Raw genomic sequence first — 20445 nt, forward strand, 5'->3', positions numbered from 1 at the left:
GTGTCAGGCAGGACAGCCCTACCAAATCCAGAGCCTTCAGGAACTCGAACCTCATCCACCCTAGGGTCAGTAGGGTGGATGAGGTAACATTACCCCTAGTGATAAATGGTAAATGGCCTGCATTTGTATAGCGCTTTTTCTAGTCCCTAAGGACCCCAAAGTGCTTCACACTACATTCAGTCATTCACCCATTCACACACATTCACACACTGGCGATGGCAAGCTACATTGTAGCTAGTGATGGGTGAGTGGTCCCCCTCCTCAACGGACCCTGCTTCCATTACAGAAGGTGTGACTGTGGAATTGAGCAGATTCTCAAAGTGTTCCCTCCACTGCATGACTATATCATCCTACCATCACTGTAGACAGTGTGTGTAGAATACCTCATTCTCCTGAATAAATGGCACCACAACAGCTGACAGCTCCAACCGAGTGTCACATAGCTGCAGAACCAATGATACGATTACAAAAATCCATCAACCTGCGGCCTACGGGGTCCTGGTGCACTTATGAACACATATTCAAACACGGTATTCATTGTGGACCAAGTGTAGCACAGAAGCCCAATAGCAGGACACAACTCGGGCATGCTGTTCTTTCCATGCACACCCCTCCAGGTCACACAGTCATTGCCCATGTGAGCGTTTAAGTCCGAGACTGGACTTTCCAGCACCTCACCCAGTGACTCTAAGAAGGCTGGATACTCTAAACTGTCCTTTGGCGCATAGGCACAAACGACAGTCAGAACCTATTCCTCCACCTGAAGGCGCAGGGAAGCAACCGTCTCATCCACCAGGAAAACCCCAACATACAGGCAACAAAGCAGGGGATACAAGTGTACCCACCCCTGCCCACCGCATCTCAACCAGGGCAACTCTAGAGTGGAACACAGTCCAGCCCAGAAAACTGGCTCCAGAGCCCGAGCAAAGTGTTGAGGTGAGGCCGAGTACATGCAGTCAGTACCTCCCAAGCTCACGCACATCTCAGCCTCAAACCCACCACAGCCTAAAACATTCTTAATAAACATATTTAAAAAATAAAAGCATTGTTCAACCAAAGGTAAGATTTTATTTGACTCCTACATAAATGCTTCAGCCTCCTCTTGTCGGGGCTGAGTAGCCAGAGAGTTTTTGGAGCAGACCCAAATGCAGACACAAGAGAGACAGAACCAAGTTTAAGAAAAGGAGAGCCATTAATTTAGGCTGAAACACAAAGGTACAAAAGTAAGAGAGAAAGCAAAACCAAGGGCTAAATCTAAACTGGGAAACTAGGAACTGGGAACACGGGGGAGATGAACAGACAACCTGACAAAGAACAAAGGAAGACAGAGGACTCAAATACATGGAGGGCAATGATAGAAGTAGAAACATCTGGGAAACACAGCTGACACAAATGAACATGGCACCACAAGGGAAGCAAAAGCAGACACACCAAACATGACTATCACACAGGAGGAAAGGCAGATGAGAGAGGGACATGATGGGGTGGAGAACATGGAACAACACACAGGAAGGGGAGACGAGACAACATGGAAATGGAAATATAACTAAACAGAGCAAAAAGATACTCAAAAATAGAAAAGTAAAATACTACACACAAAGAAATCACAAAGCACTGTGAACATCAAAAGGTGACACCTCTAATCTGCTTCACTCAGCTAATTCTCACAACTCTGCTGAAGTCTTAAGAGTTCTGCACAATGTACAGGTCAAGGGCTTTTATTGTGAAAGAGTCGGTGCAAGTAGAAGCATATATTGTTTGTTTGGGAGGGATTGTGCAATGTCACGTTTCCTGCTGGCGTCGACGTAACCCCTCGGCTCAGGTTTTTTCTTTAAAAACATCACGAGCAGCTAAAGAAGAAGAAGAAGCTGTGGGTTTCTTACCCTGGGTCGCGATGTAGTGGTTGGGTCTGTGGTAGCCCTGCGAGAGGGAACAGAGAGGTTATACCCACACACACAAACTCATGATCATATGAACAAAAACATGCAGTGTGTGTGTGTGTGTGTGTGTAGCTGTTGGGAGCCAACATGTCTGTGATGTTTACACACAGCTGACACTGACAGAGACGGTCGTCATGGAAACATAGTCGACCAGGACGTTTCACATCGACGTTTATAGGAAAGTAAACTCTGTGTGTGTGTGTGTGTTACTCACGTCTACATAGTTAGCGTTGATGTAGTCCGAGCCGCCGCCTCCATCCTGAGGCTGCAGACGCACACGAGAGTGATCATCTAACACACACACACACACACACACACACACACACACACACACACACACACACACACACACTGTTAGTTCGATCCTCAGTTCCTGAGAATAAAACATCTAATAATAAATTAATAAAGTTTTAATTACAGTTGTTCAATAAAATGATGAAAACTGTGTGTGATGTTTCAAAATGATGACATTAAATTTAAATAATAACTGAATAAAAAAAATGAAGATAAATTTAACGAAAGAAAGTAAAAACAAATCAAAGTTGGAGCTGAATTGTTCCCGTGTCACCGACCACAGAGCGCCCACGTCATCTCTGACGCCTGTAGCACACTGGCTGTTACTACTGTCATTCACACAGATAGGTGTGTGTTTGTGTGCGTGTGTGTGTGGGGGGGGGGGGGGGGTGTGAATGTAAAATGTGTCCCTGCAGGCCACCGTAGCTCACAGCCTCGGCCTTCATCACACCTCATTAGCATAATTACACGCCACAGGGCCCTGTGTGTGTGTGTGTGTGTGTGTGCGCGCGCATGTGTGCTTCCTGATGTTCTTCAGCAGCTGTCAACACCGACTTTGTGGGACGTCAGCTGAGCAGTTACATGATGTGTTTGTGAGACCTGGGGCAGTGTGCTGATCAAAACTGACACCAGATCCGCCTGACGGACACACACACACACACACACACACACACACACACACACACACACACACACACACACACACACACACACACACAGCTTGTCTGAAACTGCAGGTTTTCTCTCTGACATCGTTTTATGCCACCTGACTGATTAGCATCTGGTTTCTCTATAACTTCCTGTGATTGGTCTGAAAGCCGAAAGCTTCAAAGAAAAGTTTTGACACCAGGACCAAACAAGATCAGTTCACTCTGATTCCAGACTGGTCCTGGGAACGAGTCACAGCTGGACTCTGGGCTGGACTCAAACTGAGACATCAGTCTGGACCTCAGGAGGTCAAAGCAGCAGCAATCACACAGCGCAGAGTCGGTGACACGAATCGTAGCCATGATGGAAAAGTAAAAGAGGCTCTGCTGAACTTTCAGGTGGAAGACTGGAACGAAAAACTGCACTGACTGCTGACCAAGGACTGTTTGGGAATTTGAAGAGGACTATCAGCTCCTGGAAAGTTCGAGTACAGAGCCAATCCAGGATCTAAGGGGACCAACAAGTCCTATATCAAGTCCAAGACAGAGACCAAACGGAAGACTTGGAAACACTGTCCCGGGACAAGTTCTGGGACTCTGTCTCCATATCTATGGATATATATAGTTTTTGTAACCGTGCTGCTGCCATTTTGATCACACGAGCGCAGGATGGCGTCAGTTTTTACCGCCAGTGTGACGAGCTCTCTCAGGTCACTCTGAGCTTGATAAAAGGAAGCTGTCTGGGAACCAAACCCTCCTCCTGTCCCCGTGCTGCTGTGCAGGTTTGGCCTGACATGAGAATCCTGCAGCGAGACGCCCAAAACTCGTGTCAGACCAACACCTGAGGTCAGCGTTCCCGGTCTCATGTTATTAACTGTCCGTGGACACAAACAGCTGAAATCAGCCTCTATGACGGACGCAGGTGACGTGCACGGGTACGTACAAGCAATGATGTTGCCGTAGCGATTCTTCATGCGGTTCTCGTCCTTCTTGGCCGAATCCCAGGGAGCGGACTGTCCCTCAAAGAAACTCTGAAAAGACACAGAGAGGGGGGTTAGTTTGAAGGCAGCGAGTGATGAATAATTCAGAGGACGTGTTTGATTTCTGTGCCTGAACCACACAGACGCCAGTTTTACGCTCTGAGCAGATGATTAGGTCCAATTAGGAGCAGGCAGCTCAGAGAGACGCCCCAGGCTCCAAACACGCTCTGGTCGCTGCGTTTCCACACAAAGACACGACTTCACCTGTGTGCGTGCACCGATGCTTCACACCACCAAGAAGCTCCAGCTTCTCTGTTGTGTCACTGCACATGCACGCTTGGCTCTCACTGTTTTTGTGTGTCTTTGCTGTGATTTTGTATATTCCTGCATGTCGTTGTGAGTTCTCGTGTTTGTTGGGCTGCTCTTTGTGATTTGACGTCTCTTTGTGCGTCTGCATCACGGGTTTGTGTAAGTAAGTAAGTAAGTAAGTAAAATTTTATTTATATAGCACATTTCTAGATAAAAAATCACAAAGTGCTTTACAAGGTATAGGCACAGATTAAAAAGACAAAGTACAGTCAAAAGTTAACAAAATGCAATTTTAAAAAGATGTGTTTTTAGCTGTTTTTTAAAAGTAATCAGCGAATCAGCAGATCTTAAGTTCTGAGGAAGAGAATTCCACAGTCTGGCGGCCACAGTAGCAAAAGCTCAATCACCCCTAGTTTTCAGTCTCGTATACTGAATAACAAGTAGGCCCTGACCACAAGACCTCAGAGACCTACTAGGGGCATAGGGCTGTAAGAGTTCAATGATGTATGATGGTGCTTGTTCTTGAAGAGCCTTAAATGTCAGAACCAGAATCTTAAAGTGGACTCTGAATTCGACAGGGAGCAAGTGTTACTGTATAAGCAGCGGTGTTATATGTGAGTATTTCGATGTTTTCGTCAGAAGCCTTGCTGCAGCATTTTGGACAGTCTGCAGACGCTCCAGGTGTTTGTATAAATGTGTGTCTTTTGTTTCTTTGTGTTTCCTCTGAGGAACATTTTGCTCTGCAGCTGTGTGTGAGTCTTTTTGTGTGTGTCTCTATCCTAAACTGACAGCAGAATCTTCAGCAGTCATACACTTGTTTGTCTGTGAAGGTTCTCAGTCATCCAGGTCATCGTAGTCAAAGGAGCTTGGAAAGAAAAGCGTCTGGACTTCTTTAAGTTGCTTGAAGATGTTTCACCTCTCGTCCGAGAAGCTTCTTCAGTTCTAGGATCAAATGGTGGAGAGTCCCAGATTTAAGCTTTGTGGGAATAACCCACCAAGAGGGACAAAAGGACCCCCTAATGATCCTCTGCCTAATCACATCAGCCAAGGTGTGAAAACGGGTGTGGGTCACAACCAGCCAGGGTTTTGGGTGAGCTCATTGTGAAACTTGGCCCCACCCTATCACGTGATTTCCTGAGGTCAGATGGCCCAGGATGTGAGTGGGCGTTAAGGCCTCTGGGAAGGATCTCAAAACTGGATTATAGATATTATCACTTTATTGATAACAGTTTTCATTACTTATAACTCCTGTTTAAATGTTCATTAGGCAAAGATAATGCAAACTCATGGAAATTTAGGGTATTCTATACAGTTTGTTCAAAGTTGTCTGACTCTCCAGATATAAATGAATTGTGTCTTTAGAGTTGTAAATGCTTGACTGAGTGTCTTTTATTTAGGTACATTTCTATTTTATAAATAAAGGTAATTGTGACTATTAAAAGTGTTCTTCATTATATTTTCATGTAACTTTGTTATGAAAAAAAAAAGTCAAAAGGAACCATTGGCCCCCAGGCATCTTCACTTTATAAAATTTGGCCCTCTTTGCAAAAGGTTTGGACACCCCTGCCTTAGACCATACACTTGTTTGTTTCACCTTCTCCTGACTGTTGAGTTGATCTACTGTGGGGTTTTTTCCATCGCATTCCTTCACCTTGTTTCTGCCCACTTCATGACCTCGTTGGTCTTTCAAGTGGTTTTACATTGTCTCATATCTACAGTCAGTTTGTTGGGTTTTTCTGTTGTTTTCTACTCTTTGATAATTGGCGGAGACTTGACTTGCTGGTTGGACCCTATTTTGTCGTTAAAACCGACCTCTCTGAGTAAATCAGCGTCGCACGTTCACTCTTCCTTCTCTACATATGGGGTTAGAGATATTTGGCGCCATCTGACTGATAGGGAGCGTTTCTTTTTCTTTAATCTGCCTCACACCTCTTCTAGGATAGACTATTTTTTCTGAGATAATTGTTTGACTAGTATTGCGTGTGCCTGTGAATACCATGAAAATAGTTAGATCATGTCCCCTTAAGTTTGGCCCTGTCTATGCCCGACTTCCCTGCATCAGGCAGGAGTTTAAACCCCACACTGCTATCACATAATACCTTTATATAATTTATAAATAACCATATTAAACTTTTTCTAGACCCAAACATCCCCACAACCTCTGGGGACAGAATATCTCAGGAAAAACGTAATAGAAAAGCAAGAATTGGCCGATAAAATAAAAGACTTGGATCATCAGTATGCACACACGAAGGATCCCAAAGATCTAAATCCAAAGTAGCTAGGCTGAATCCTGGCTCAGACCCCCGCTGTAACAGGTGTGGGTCTGATGTCTGGGAAGAGGTTTTCTATACTCTGAATAAGGAAACTGGCTCCTAACCCCCTACTTGCTCTCTTTGGTACAGTGGGTGAGGATGATAAGTGTATTACTGGGGCAAAACGCTGGGTGCTGTCTTTTGGTTCCCTCCCGGTGAGGTGAGACATTTTGGTGAGGTGGAAGGGTGCTGCCCCGCCCACCCATGTCTTGCTGATCTTATGTCTCAGTCTTAAAAAGATCAACGTCTCGTTCCAGAATGAAAATGGCAAATTTGATCAAATTTAGGGTTCTTTTCTGACAAATTACTCAATCCTTCCATTTAAGCATTTTGGATTAACTCAAGGCTTTTCAGGGAGTTTTTAGGACTTCCTGATAATAATGAATTACAGTCATCCAGCCTGATGTTTCTGGCAAAATACATTTATATTAAAAAATCAATTCAGAATTTAATTAATAGATATCAGATTATTCAAACTAAAATCCATTTGAATCTGGAAATTGATCTTTTAAACCCAGCCCTAGTCAAAGACCCTGGTCCGTGATAAAATCAGACAAACTCTGAGTAAGGTGCAGATTAACAACAAATCAAATTTAGTTTTGAGTCAGTTAGAGTGGACGAGGCTAAGCATCACACTTTCAAATGAAATAAAACACTATGGGTCTATAGTGATTGGCGCCACACCGCCGCCTCGGCCTGTGCTTTAAAGATTCTTATAGTTAGAATGACTCGTGGGTGTTGATTCATTTAAACTGACATAACCAACTGCAACCAGGTTTCTGTAAGGCAGAGTAAGGCTACGTCCACACGTACACAGCTATTTTTGAAAACTGAGATTTTCCGTTTTCGTTTTTTTTTTAAATCCCGTCCACACGTGCAGTTTTGAGAAAATATCTCCGTCCACATGTAAACACTAAAAACAAAATGTTGGCCAATCAGAAGTCTAGAAGCCGGGAGGGAAAGACTAAACAGGGTTTTGTACCCTCACTAAACCTTCAGGACTTCTGAAAAGTTTGTGCTGTCCTGGAAAGGCAGATAATTTTGTTACTATTCAAGTGCCTTCAACATTTCAAATGTTAATAACAAAGACAGTATTTTGGTTGGTGTAGACTCACAACTCAGGAATGAACAAAATGCATACAGCACACATAAATTAATTTTTAAAAAAAGTAAATTTGTAAAAAAGTAAAAATGTTTGGATTTGGGTTGTGAGAGGGTCTGTGTTGGATATAGAAGCCCCGTCCGAGGTTCACTCAGACGCCTGTCTGTGTAAACGGAGGGACGGTAACTGTAAGTGTGTTAAAACTGCAGATAGTCAGATTAACAGCAACAGTATTTTGTTTCTATCTGCCATTGTAGACATAATCTCATGTAAGCAGTAACGTGGCGCACAGCGTCACGTCAAAAAGGCGCACACCTTTGACGTTGTGTGACTAAATCTCTGTTTTCCTCGTCCACACGTAAACGCAAAAACTGAGTTTTCCAAAATCTCAGTTTTCAGTGATTGAAAACACCGTTTACATGTGGAGGAAAGGTGCAAACGCATAGAAAAATCTGTGTTTTCAAACATACCAATGTGGACGCAGCCTAAATCAGGATCTTGATCTCATATTAAATCATTGGCTAACAGGGGCTTAGAAGAGAAAACTTAATGTTTAATAGTTTTAGTCCATTATTTAGTGCAGATGTGGATACTGTATTGTTCTTTCTTTGTAATTGTTTATGTTTACGTTGTTTGTTGCTGGTTTTTAGTTTGTTTTTTGTCTGTTTGGAAGCTGACACAGTCTCTATGGAGATGGGTTTTTGGAGGGGTAGCAGGAGGAGAGAAGCTGCAGAGAGGCGTGTAAGACTGCAGCTCTGCTTCCTGGTCCCAACTCTGGATAGTCATATTTTGGGGGGTTTAATAAATTTGTCCATATTTCTAGAAATGAGAGCTGCTCCATCCAAAGTGGGATGGATGCCGTCTCTCCTAACAAGACCAGGTTTCCTCCAGAAGGTTTGCCAATTATCTATGAAGCCCACATCGTTTCTGGGACACCACTCAGACAGCCAGCAATTTAAGGAGAACATGCGGCTAAACATGTCACTCCTGGTCTGATTGGGGAGGGGACCAGAGAAAACTACAGAGTCTGACATTGTTTTAGCAAAGTTGCACACCGATTCAATATTGATTTTAGTGACCTCCGATTGGCGTAACCGGGTGTCATTACTGCCGACGTGAATTATGATTTTACTGAATTTACGTTTACCCTTAGCCAGCAGTTTTAAATTTCCTTCAATGTCGCCTGCTCTGGCCCCTGGAAGACAATTGAATATGGTTGCTGGTGTCTCTAGCTTCACATGTCTGAGAACAGAATCACCAATTACCAGAGTTTGACCCCCGGCGGGTGTGTCGCCGAGTGGGGAAAAATGGTTAGACACATGAACGGGTTGGTGGTGTAACTGGAGCTTCTGTTTAGGACTATGCTTCCTCCTCACCGTCACCCAGCCGCCCTCTTTCCCCAGCTGCTTGGGGTCTGCCGGGGAACAGCTAGCGGGGCCTACGCTATCTTCGGCTGCACCAGCTACAGGGGCCTGGCTAGCTACGGTGGAATGAAGGGCGCGAAGCAGAGTCTCCAATTCAGTAATCCTGGCCTCCAGCGCTGCAAATATGCTACATGTATTTATCTACCACAGAGAGGAACACCAACACTTGGTGAAATCATTCGATCCATCCACTCTTATCCACTGTAGGTTCGTCAGTGCTTCATTAAAATGCCTGTAGACACATGTGTGTGAGACAACAGTCTAACAGCTTCAGACATCCATCAAACAGAGGTGAACAATGTCTCTCTCACACACACACACACACACACACACACACACACACACACACACACGACTGGCAGCGTGGAACAAAAGAAGGAAAAAAAATAGAAAAGAATGAAAGGAAGGAACTAATGAATGCTGATAGCTGTGTGTGTAACAGGGCTTTTTTCAGACACTGATGCTAATGCTAGCTGTCTTCTTTAATCACCACTATCCTCCTGCTGTCACTGAGGTCAGAGGTCATCACTTCTAAGGAGACACAAATTGTGTCATGGTCCTGGGCCATGTGGGCCCAGTATTCTTAGTTTCTTGTATTTTTGTATTTCGTTCCTTATTTAGGCCATGTTTCCTGAGTTGTCCTGGTGTGTTGTTCCCTAAGTGTTTTCCCTTCGTGACTCTTACCCCCTGTGTGCCCCTCTGTGTATTTATGAGCCCTCGTCTCTCTTTGTGTTTATTCCATGTTTCCCCTGCCCGTTATGTCCATGTTCTTCCTGTGCTCTCTCTCTCCCCTCCTGTCTGAACCCCCGTGTACTTCCTGTTTTACTTTGTGACTCCCGCGCCTGTATACGTCATGTTATGTTCACCCCGCCCTGTCTCGTTATGATTATCAGTGTCACCTGTGTTCCCCATGTGCTCCCACTTCCCTCGTTAACCCTCTGTGTATTTATGTCTGCGTCTCCCTCAGTTCCGTGTCGCGTTCTCCCTCATGCTGTGTGGATCTCCCTGTGTCTCTCTGCGAGTGCTTAGTTTGTTGTTCCCAGTTTAGTTTTGTATTTCCTGCGATCTGCCTCTCCAGCATTAAAGCTGCATTTTGAGTTCATCCTCTGAGTCTGTGAGTTTTGCATTTTTGGGTCCTCATCCTGCCTGCCACACAGCGATCCATGACAGAAGAACGCGACCTCGACATGGACCCAGCAACTCACAACCCCTCCGCTGAGCTCCGGGAGGATCTGATCTATACAGTGGAGTACCACTGTCAGGAGTGGGAGGCGCTGCCAGGAGACAAACACCGGGAGGTCGTAGCCGTCCGTCTACAGCGGATGGTGTCCGGACTCCCGTGGCTGTTCGGCGCGCTGCGCCCCCACATCCGGGACTTTCTCGTCTCCACTGTGGGCATCCGCCCGGGGCAGCTGTTCCAGCAGAAAGAGCCGGAAATAGTCGGAACAATGAGGCTCACCACCGTTACACCGTCTGTTCACGCTCCATCGGCTTCCGCATCCTCGCCACCGCCTGACTGCACTACGCGGATCAAGGAGATGCCAGCGGCTATTGACTTCGGCGAGGAGGAGCGGCAGCAAGTATTACGGGCGTATCGCGAGGACGAGCCCCGTTGGAAGCCCTGGCTCATCCCCGAGGAGGAGTTCTCGCCAACCGCCCCGCCTTGCACCTGCCGCCCGCCCTCGCCGCCTCGATCGGACTGCTCGTCTCCTGCTGCCTTTCTGGCACGGATGTGGTTGGAGGACGAGGAGCCGGTCGCTATGGCAAGTCAGGTTTTGCCCACAGCCGCTTCAAGAAGAAAGCGGCGTTCTCGCCGCCGTCGCGCACCGCTACGTCCCGCCTCGCCCTCCATGGAGCATCACGAAGATGCTGTGGGGGTCCTGGATGGCGATCTCGAGGAGCAGCACGCCGCATACGCACAGCTAGAGGAAGAGTTCGGGAGGGAGCCGTGGCTCGCCCCTGATCGTGACGAGCGCTCTTTCCGGGGAACTCGACTGGCTCTTGGGGGTCTCCGGAGTTGCCAGGGACTTCCACCGCTCACCCCGCCCGCTTCCACGGATGGAAAGAAGCGGCACTCTCGCCGCCGGCGCTCTAAGCCTCAGCCTAAGGAGGTCCCTCAGTTAATGCCATCTGAGGCTTTAACTCCCATCAGCCATCCAGCCGTGAGTACCCCTGACTCAGTTTCTGACGTTGTATCTAGCCCCATAGCCAAAGACATCAAGTCAAAGGGTTTTTCTGAGTTAACTAGTGATGAGGACGTTACGTCTCACACAGTGAACCTGCAGTCGGTGGGTCTTTCTGAAATAATGAAAGATGCTGGGAGTAAAGGTTCAGACTCAAAGTATTCTGTATCATACGACTTTCGATTTAATGTGTTGAAATCCTTAGCGAGCAGTCCTAGTTGTGTGGGTGATCAAGAATTAAATCCTGTTACCTCAGACCATTTAACGATTACCAAGCCACCTCATGCCAGGTTTGAAACTTTGCGTGAACCATTTACCGAGTCTGAAGAGAGACTGCCTAGCTTTCCTCAAGGAGCCACTAAAGACTGTTTGTACTGTGCTGAAGTCTCTGAAGAGGTGGGGGCAGCAGCTGTCCAGCCAGCACCCGTCCTAGTTTTGTCCCAGACTCCTCTTATAACGGAGGTGAGTGACTGTGCTTTTTCATCTCATGAGCCTGATATAGTGGAGTGTACTGGGTTGCCCTTTTGTGGGCCCAGCTATGAAGAAACTGGTGCCAAAGACTGCTCTACCATTAATCATGATTTCATAGACACCCATGCTGTGACTGACCTAACTCTGGTTACAACTGAGGGCCAGTCAGAGCAGTGTTGTGATAATGAAAGGACTGTGTGTAACTGTTTTGAAGAAGCACACAACAAAACCACAGACCATGTTCTTGACTCTGTAGAATCCAGGACTTTTTCTAGTGTTGCTCCCATAGCCGCACCACATGAAGCCAAGGTTCATGAGACAGCGAAAGGGGTTCACACGTCGGCTGTACAGTCTGCTTCTGAGCCTGCTAGGAATGGCGTGAGCTTTCTCTCTGCCTCAGACTGTTTTCTACCGCAGCCAACTCGTACAGCCGAGACAGAGTGTTACCCCCGCGTGCAGATTGTAGTGGAGTCTAGTACTGTATTCCCTGATGGTGGGATTGCAGACAGTGCTCAAGACCAAATGCACAGGAACGTGAGCTCTGATGCTACTGCTTCTCAGTTGCAGACTGTTAGGCCAGCCATAAGCATGCCTGCCTCTTTATGTGGCTCTGAATCCAGCTACGGACTTATGTGTAATCCTACCATGAACTATTGTGTTGACAATACCGACAGGGGGTTGGCATCTACCACTCGAGTTACCGAAAGTGTTCATGACCTGAGAAATTATGGTTTCAAAGCTTGTCATGCTAACAGTCTTCTATGTGCTGCCTCACCAGTCGCTTCTGAGCTTAAGACTCTCCTCAGGGCCTCCTCAGATGCCACATCAGCTGGAGGGTCCGAGGGGCCCGTTCAGCCGCCTGTCTCCGCTGGAGGGTCCGAGGGGCCCGTTCAGCCGCCTGTCTCCGCTGGAGGGTCCGAGGGGCCTGTTCAGCCGCCTGTCTCCGCTAGAGGGTCCGAGGGGCCTGTTCACCAACCTTCCTTGTCAACTGGGGGGCCCGAGGAGCCCGTCCAGCCACCAGCTGCTCCATCAGCTGCAGCCTTCGTGTCTCCACCCACACCGTCGCCTGGTCCAGCTCCGGCTTCAGCTTCGCCTTCAACATTGCCTGGTCCAGCGTCGGCCTCGACTTCGGCTTCGCCTGGTCCGGCCCCCGCATCGCCTCCGCCTGGCCCGCCTGTGGCTGCCGCGCCACCGCCTGGTCCGGCTCCGTCACCTGTGGCTGCCACGCCACCGCCTGGTCCTGCCTCGTCTGGTCCTGCCTCGACTGGTCCTGTGCCCACCGGGCCTCGGCCAGTACACCTGACACTGCAGAGCCGCCGCTGCCTTCTGCACGACCGGCCTCCAGATACAAGGGGACGTGGCCTGGTGTGTGGCCGCCCTCCAGGCCGACCCCCTGAACTTTCTTTGGACTATTGTCTTGTGCTCCTGTGTTTGTTGTCGGTTGTTTTGTTTCCTGTTCTGGTTCCTCCGTCCTGGTCCCCCGCCTCCCGCCCCGGGTGGGTTGTTTTCTGTTTATCTTTTTCTGGTTCTCGAGTTTGGGCTGTCGGGTGCCAGCCCTTGAGGGGGGGGGGGGGGGGTGATGTCATGGTCCTGGGCTATGTGGGCCCAGTATTCTTAGTTTCTTGTATTTTTGTATTTCATTCCTTATTTAGGCCATGTTTCCTGAGTTGTCCTGGTGTGTTGTTCCCTAAGTGTTTTCCCTTCGTGACTCTTACCCCCTGTGTGCCCCTCTGTTTATTTATGAGCCCTCGTCTCTCTTTGTGTTTATTCCATGTTTCCCCTGCCCGTTATGTCCATGTTCTTCCTGTGCTCTCTCTCTCCCCTCCTGTCTGAACCCCCGTGTACTTCCTGTTTTACTTTGTGACTCCCGCGCCTGTATACGTCATGTTATGTTCACCCCGCCCTGTCTCGTTATGATTATCAGTGTCACCTGTGTTCCCCATGTGCTCCCACTTCCCTCGTTAACCCTCTGTGTATTTATGTCTGCGTCTCCCTCAGTTCCGTGTCGCGTTCTCCCTCATGCTGTGTGGATCTCCCTGTGTCTCTCTGCGAGTGCTTAGTTTGTTGTTCCCAGTTTAGTTTTGTATTTCCTGCGATCTGCCTCTCCAGCATTAAAGCTGCATTTTGAGTTCATCCTCTGAGTCTGTGAGTTTTGCATTTTTGGGTCCTCATCCTGCCTGCCACACAGCGATCCATGACAAATTGGTATCATTACAAACTCACCTACAGAGTACTACAGTAAATACTACTTTAAATACTACAGTGTACTACAATAAAAATACATTAAATACTAAAGGATGTAGTATTTAATGTCAGGGAGTTTTCAGGAAGTCCTAAAAACTCACTGAAAAGCCTTCAGCTGATCCAAAATGCTGCAGCAAGAGTCCTGACAGGGACTAGAAAGAGAGAGCAGATTTCTCCTGTTTTGGCTTCCATTCATTGGCTTCCTGTTAAATCCAGAATTCAAAATCCTGCTCCTCACATACAAGGTCTTAAATAATCAGGCCCCATCTTATCTTAATGACCTTGTAGTACCATATCACCCTATCAGAGCACTTGGCTCTCGCTCTGCAGGCCTACTTGTTGTTCCTAGAGTATTTAAAAGTAGAATGGGAGGCAGAGCCTTCAGTTTTCAGGCCCCTCTTCTGTGGAACCAGCTTCCAGTTTGGATTCAGGAGACAGACACTATCTCTACTTTCAAGATTAGGCTTCAAACTTTCCTTTTTGCTAAAGCTGTCACGGTTCTGGGTCATTTTGACCCAGCAGTTTCAGTTTCTTATGTTTTGGTATTCTTCTGTGTTATGAATTAAGTTCCTGTTTTGATTATTATAATTCTATGTACCAGTTTATTCTGGTTTAGGTTTGTGTCTTGTGCCCTCGTATTTAGTGCTGTTAGTGTCAAGTCTGCGTCTTTGTGAATTGTTTCCTGTTTTACTTTGAAGGTCCCTGTCTTATGTCAGTGTTTTCAGTTTTGCTTCCCCTGTCTCGTCATTTCCTCCCAGCTGTGTTCTAATGCTGTGTCTCATTGCACTCGTTATCCGTCAGTGTATTTAACCCCCATGTTTCTCTTTGTCAGTGTTGCGTCATCTGTGTTTCTCCCCTGAGGTCATGTCAGGGTTCAAGACTCTGTGCAAGACTCATGTTCCTTGTTCTAGTATACGTTTCATAGTTCTTTCATGTCCCAGCACTGAGTCTTGTTTATAGTCGTCTCAGTCGTCATTGTCATAGTGTTCACTGTTCTTAGTTTCTCCAGTTTAGGTTTTAGTTTAGGTAGCCACCGTCCCTGCTGTTTTGTTATGCCTTTCTATCAGCCACAATAAAGGCTCGCCTTTTGTTTAAAGTTCAGTTCTGCCTTCTGGCCTGTGTCTGCTCCTGGGTCCTCCTCACTGTCTCCACTCGGTCTGCCCCGCAGACGTGACAAAAGCATATAGTTAGGGCTGGATCAGGTGACCCTGAATCCTCCCTTAGTTATGCTGCAATAGGTGTAGGCTGCCGGAGGATTCCCATGATGCACTGGGTGTTTCTTCTTCACTCACTATGTGTTAATAGACCTCTCTGCATTGAATCATACTTGTTATTAATCTCTGGGCCTGTCTCAATGTGCGTACTTGTGCGTACTTGCGTTCTCGTGTACTCGTGATACGTCATCAGTCGGAGACCAAGTACTGTTCCAATTCGAAGTACGCATCAAGCCGAGAACGCGAAAAAGTCCCGAATGTGTTCTCGCTCTGCCCGTTTTATCGAGCATGCATCGGTGGTGACTTGTGTGGACTTGGTACAGCTAAATATCCCAGAATGCATTTCGTCCAAAACTCAAACAATGGCGGACGAGCGGTCCTGAAAACTTTTAAATATTACTCTTTCTGGGTCACAAAATAAACGTTTAAGTTATTTTCAAGCGAGAATGTAGCTGTGTAAACTTCAAATATCTGCTCGATTTATCAAGATATCATATATTTCCAAACGCGCTCCGATGTTTTTGGAGGCGTCTTCTAAGTGCTCCATAGCAGATAGCGAGGTCGAGGATTATTAGAGCCGGCGAGAACAGCGGACTCCCGGCACATCGTTTTCAACCCCCCCGCGGTCTTTTCGCTACTCAGGTTAAACAAACCCCAGTAGCTGTCTATTGTATTGAGTGTCCACTAAAATAAAAATAAAAGCGTTCTAACATCTCACCTACTTGTTTTTATTAAGGTATGTACACGTATGTACATGTACACTATTTTTATTAATAGAGATTTCACTACTGAGGTTAAACATGATATGTACGTCACTTAGATCACTTCTAAATGTTAATGTTTGGTTTATTTCAGTGTTTTATTTGTTCCTGAGTAAACCGGTTTGGCTGTGATTAAAGCTTCATAACATATTACTCGCAGTTAAATTAAGAGGGGACGGCAGTAAAAACTCCGGACCTGTGACATCATCAAGTACGCTGGTGTTCCAATTGTACAAATCGCGAGTCCGTGCTCGCGTACTTGAGAATTGAGAAAGGGCCTCTGTCTCTCTTCCACAGCATGTCTTTATCCTGTTTTCCTCCTCTCACCCCAACCAATCACAGCAGATGGCCCCGCCCCTCCCTGAGCCTGGTTCTGCCGGAGGTTTCTTCCTGTTAAAAGGGAGTTTTTCCTTCCCACTGTGGCCAAAGTGCTGCTCATAGGGGGTCATATGATTGTTGGGTTTTTCTCTGTATCTATTATTGTAGGATCTACTGTACAATATAGAGCACCTTGAGGTGACTGCTGTGTTATTTGACGCAATATAAATAAAACTGAATTGAATTCAATTGAATTATAATAAATAGCTCTAATGTATACAAATAGCTCAACTATAAATATCAAGATTATTAGTGGGATTAAATAAATGTGATTGACATTTTACTCTGTAAAACGTTGTCATTCGTTATTTTACTGAGTGTGTGCAAAAGGGTGCAACTGTTACACTGTATACTGTGCATTAGGTGGAGGAGTTGTACAGAGATATCCACAGGAAAGAATCATTTCCTGTGTTGTTCATTGGTGCATTATGGGGAGTGTTGGGTAAGTTAGTTTAAATTAGTAACTTAGTTACATTACTAGTTACTTCTATCAAAAGTAACTCAGTTACTTCAAGTTACTCGTTACTTTCGGAGTAACTAGTTACTAGGGAAAGTAACTTTGGTTTTACTCAGAATTCTCTTGTTAATGTGCTGCTTCCGTAACTGGATACCCAGCAAGATTGCCAGTCTTCTAGCTTGCTTACTTGCCACAAGTGCACTGTGCCACCTACCAATAGAAAGGAAAAGATAATGTGCACATTTCCACGAGAGAAATCCCACGCCTGATTCTATCCTAGCCTGCTTTTTACATCCAACACAAAAACTGCAGTCGTGGTGCTTTCGATTGTACTCAGAACTCGGAAATTCTGCCTTCTGAATAGGAAGATGTAGACTGCAGATGAGCTGCATACAGGGCTGGACTGGGACAAAAAAATCGTCCTGGGCATTTTGACTAGAGACCGGCCCACCATTATAGGAAAAATCATAAAGTCTTTGAATGAAAACAAACACTGTTGTGACAGTGATGTTCACTGTTCTGATGGTATATATGCATCGATCTATCAATTGTTTGTTGCAAGACTCAGATAATTTTTTTTTAAAAAGTGAGACATTTTAAACGAGAATAAGAAAGTATTTCCTTGTGCCCCCCTTTCCCTTTTAATTCCCTACATGGACCCCTGGCAACACTTTGCTAGACCCGCCCCTGCACAGTTACCAGCTGTCAGCTACTTAGAAAAGGATCCTGGTGTTATTTGTCTCTCAGAAACAGTTCATAACTTCAACTCATTCATGTCACCTAAAAGGTAAACCTGTTTCTCCATCACCTGTTCAGCTCTGATGATTCAGTAAGGACATCTCCTGGTTTCATCTTCATGTTTCCCTCTCACCACATATCCAAACCGACATCATGACCAGCAGCTTTACAGCTGTGGCTCCAGCAAACATCAGCTGATACTAGAAATTAATATTAAATCAATTCTAACAACAGCTGATCAAGCTTAAACGTGCTGCTGTTGTTTAGCGCGACATCCGCTGGTTTCTTCTTTCTGGCGCAAAGTGAGCGATAAACAAACAAGAGAGCCGATCAGCTGATCATTGATCAGTTTCATGATTGAAGTAGAAACAGGAGAGGGAGGGGGAGAGGATGAGAGAAGAAGAGGCAGCTGTGCAGCGTAAAGACACAGAATAACTCCAGCTTTGTGTCTTTTTCATTGTAGCTGAAGTCCGGGACAAACTGTTCCTTTTCACCTCAACACGAAACGCGTAATATTTTCTCTGAATACGAGATGATTCTGTTTTTTAGGGGACGGTTGGCAACTTTAATAATTAACCTTATGAACAAAATAAAGTTCAACATCAGTAACATAGCACCCACCCAGCTGTATAGAAACTCCGTCATGCTAGCTAGCACGCAGTACGAAAAAGTCAGCACAACGAAAATAAACTCCACCTAAACTTGGTTTATATCTGACCCAGATAGACTGCAGGTTATAACTTCTTACCTGAAGTTCAGTTCACCTGACACTCTCGGACCAGCGGCCGCCTCGGGTCTCTCCTCTTGCCTCCCTTTTCCTTCATCCATCTGCTGGCTTCCACCACTTGCTAATGTTATTGAATCAGTGGAAGCTCCGCGTTAGCCACCACACGAAGTAACGAATAACGAGCCTATCTAAATCCCAGTAACGAGTAACACGTTCCCGGTTTTGGCATAATAACTAGTTATCGTGCTCATTACCACAATAATAACATAGTTACTGTAACGCGTTACTTAATAACGCGTTAGTCCCAACACTGATTATGGGTAATCCTAATCTCTCACTGAGGTAGCTCCTGTGACTGGCCAGCACATCATGGAGTGGGTGGCAGATAAGGAAGATAAGGACAATGGCAGCATTGTCCTTATCTTGGACAACATCCACTTCAGTCTGTGCATCCCCGACCCTCAACCTGCTCCCTCAGCATGCAACAGCATGGAGGACGGCACTGGCCACAATAGACTCGTAGAAACTCCTGAGCATTGTCCGAAAGAGGACGGTCCCTTGTGGTGCCACTGTGTTGCTGATCACCTTGTCAGACACGCAATGTGGAAGACGCACATATTGGGGTCTTCTTGTCAGGTATTCAACAATCCAGGACACCAGAGAAGCATCCACCTGCATCGCTGTCATCTCCCAGGATGGTCGGCCTGATGGTGCTGAAAGTACTGGAAAAGTTAAAAAAACATGACCCTCACAGCGCTCGCCGGCTAGTCCAGATGGGCGTAGACACGATTGAGCAGGTAGATGATGCCGTCCTCAGCTCAAAGGCGGGGCCGGTAGGCAAAATGAAGGAGATCCTGATGTGGTCTGACTATGGGTCGGAGCTGGTCCAGAATCCAGTGATGGTCTTCATGCCATTCCACACCTCGCTCATTCTGTTCTGGTGAAGTTTCCACTCCAGCTTCGTCATGTAATTGTCCTTAGCCTCTCTGATCTTGTCCTTCAGCAACACCTGGATCCTTCTCAGTCTGAGCTGGAATAATGGAGTAGGTGCAAAAAGTTATGTAGTCAGTGAGGCTCAAAGAGTGTCTCCTCATCGGTCATCTCAAAACAGCCCTGTAGTTCTGCTAAGGCCTCCTCTGACCACCTCCATTACAGTTGGTACGTCCATGGGTCTGGCCAACAAGCCGGCAGGCATCAGAGCGATCAGCTGATCTCTGGAGTAATCAAAGCGTGTGGTGTAGCTGCTGCAATCCCATTCCTCAATGAAACTAACAGTTCCACAACAAGGAGAACAAAGACTTGCTCGACCCACATGTTTGAGAGAAAGCTATTAAAACAAAATAACACTAATACTAAGTAAAATAAAAAATAGAGAAAAAGTAGGAGAAACTGAAACAGGCTGCATGCAGGTTGACGAATGCGCAGTCATGCATATCAGGAATATTTTTGGATCAATGTTGTTTACATGATATATCTATGGTTTACATTTCTAAGTGTTGTTTATTTGCTGATGACTTTTTTGTTGTGGGAATTTTCAAGCTGCTTCTGGAAACAGGAAATGGTTGATCTGCTCTGTTCATGTTGGAAAAACAAAATGAATAATATTTGGAAACTGCTTGCTAAAATAACCACAGAAAAATGACAATGGATTCAAAACTGACATGAAACTAAATTCTTGGGAGTTATTTAGATAATTTATGTACAGTTTGCATTTTGCCAAAGCTGAAAAGTCTAAATCTATTTATTTTGTACAAAGTCAAAGACTTTGGCAACAATCTCCATGCCTTTAACATTATTCACTTATTGTTTTATGCAGAGGTGGGAAACACCCGACAAACATCAACTCAATGGTTTTATTACAAAAAAAGAAAAAGCCATATGAATGGTAACAAACAGACCTGAGTCACAAATCCATTCCTGATTCAACTAAATATGCTGAAACTCAAACATTTAGTAGATTATAACCTAATTCAAATGACATACAAAGCTTATAATGGTCAATTCCCACTTGACGTTCAGAATTTGTTCAAATATGGATAATAAATCCAAATGTAAAGGAAGTTGGAGTTTAGGTTAGGACCAGTGTGAAGGGTCTTTGTCAGGGGGTTAAACTTCCTGTGTTTCAATCATAGCTTAAAGAATTTGATTAATTTTTCTTATGCAATGAGCTCTCTGTTTTGGATCAGGGTCTGTGTTATATAAGCTTTAGCTAAAACCTACATCTCTTTAGCTTGACATTGAATTTCTCTTGTTTAATCGTT

The 20445-nt window shown here is 45.7% G+C and overlaps 1 protein-coding gene across 9 annotated transcripts in view; it reads right to left on the reverse strand.

The window, feature by feature from the left end:
* The window catches only part of LOC113029555 (receptor-type tyrosine-protein phosphatase mu-like), a 224660-nt gene that overhangs the window by 28145 nt on the left and 176070 nt on the right, over positions 1 to 20445 (reverse strand). For all 9 annotated transcript variants that reach the window (XM_080306872.1, XM_080306870.1, XM_080306868.1 and 6 more), the window contains 3 exons: positions 3825 to 3912; positions 2155 to 2231; positions 1884 to 1920 (listed from right to left, as the gene is read on the reverse strand). In XM_080306872.1, the coding sequence (XP_080162998.1) occupies positions 1884 to 1920; positions 2155 to 2231; positions 3825 to 3912 (202 nt within the window). The remainder of the gene's footprint in view (positions 1 to 1883; positions 1921 to 2154; positions 2232 to 3824; positions 3913 to 20445) is intronic.

The sequence above is a fragment of the Astatotilapia calliptera genome, chromosome 9, assembly GCF_964374335.1.
Source record: "Astatotilapia calliptera chromosome 9, fAstCal68.1, whole genome shotgun sequence".
Lineage (NCBI taxonomy): Eukaryota > Metazoa > Chordata > Actinopteri > Cichliformes > Cichlidae > Astatotilapia > Astatotilapia calliptera.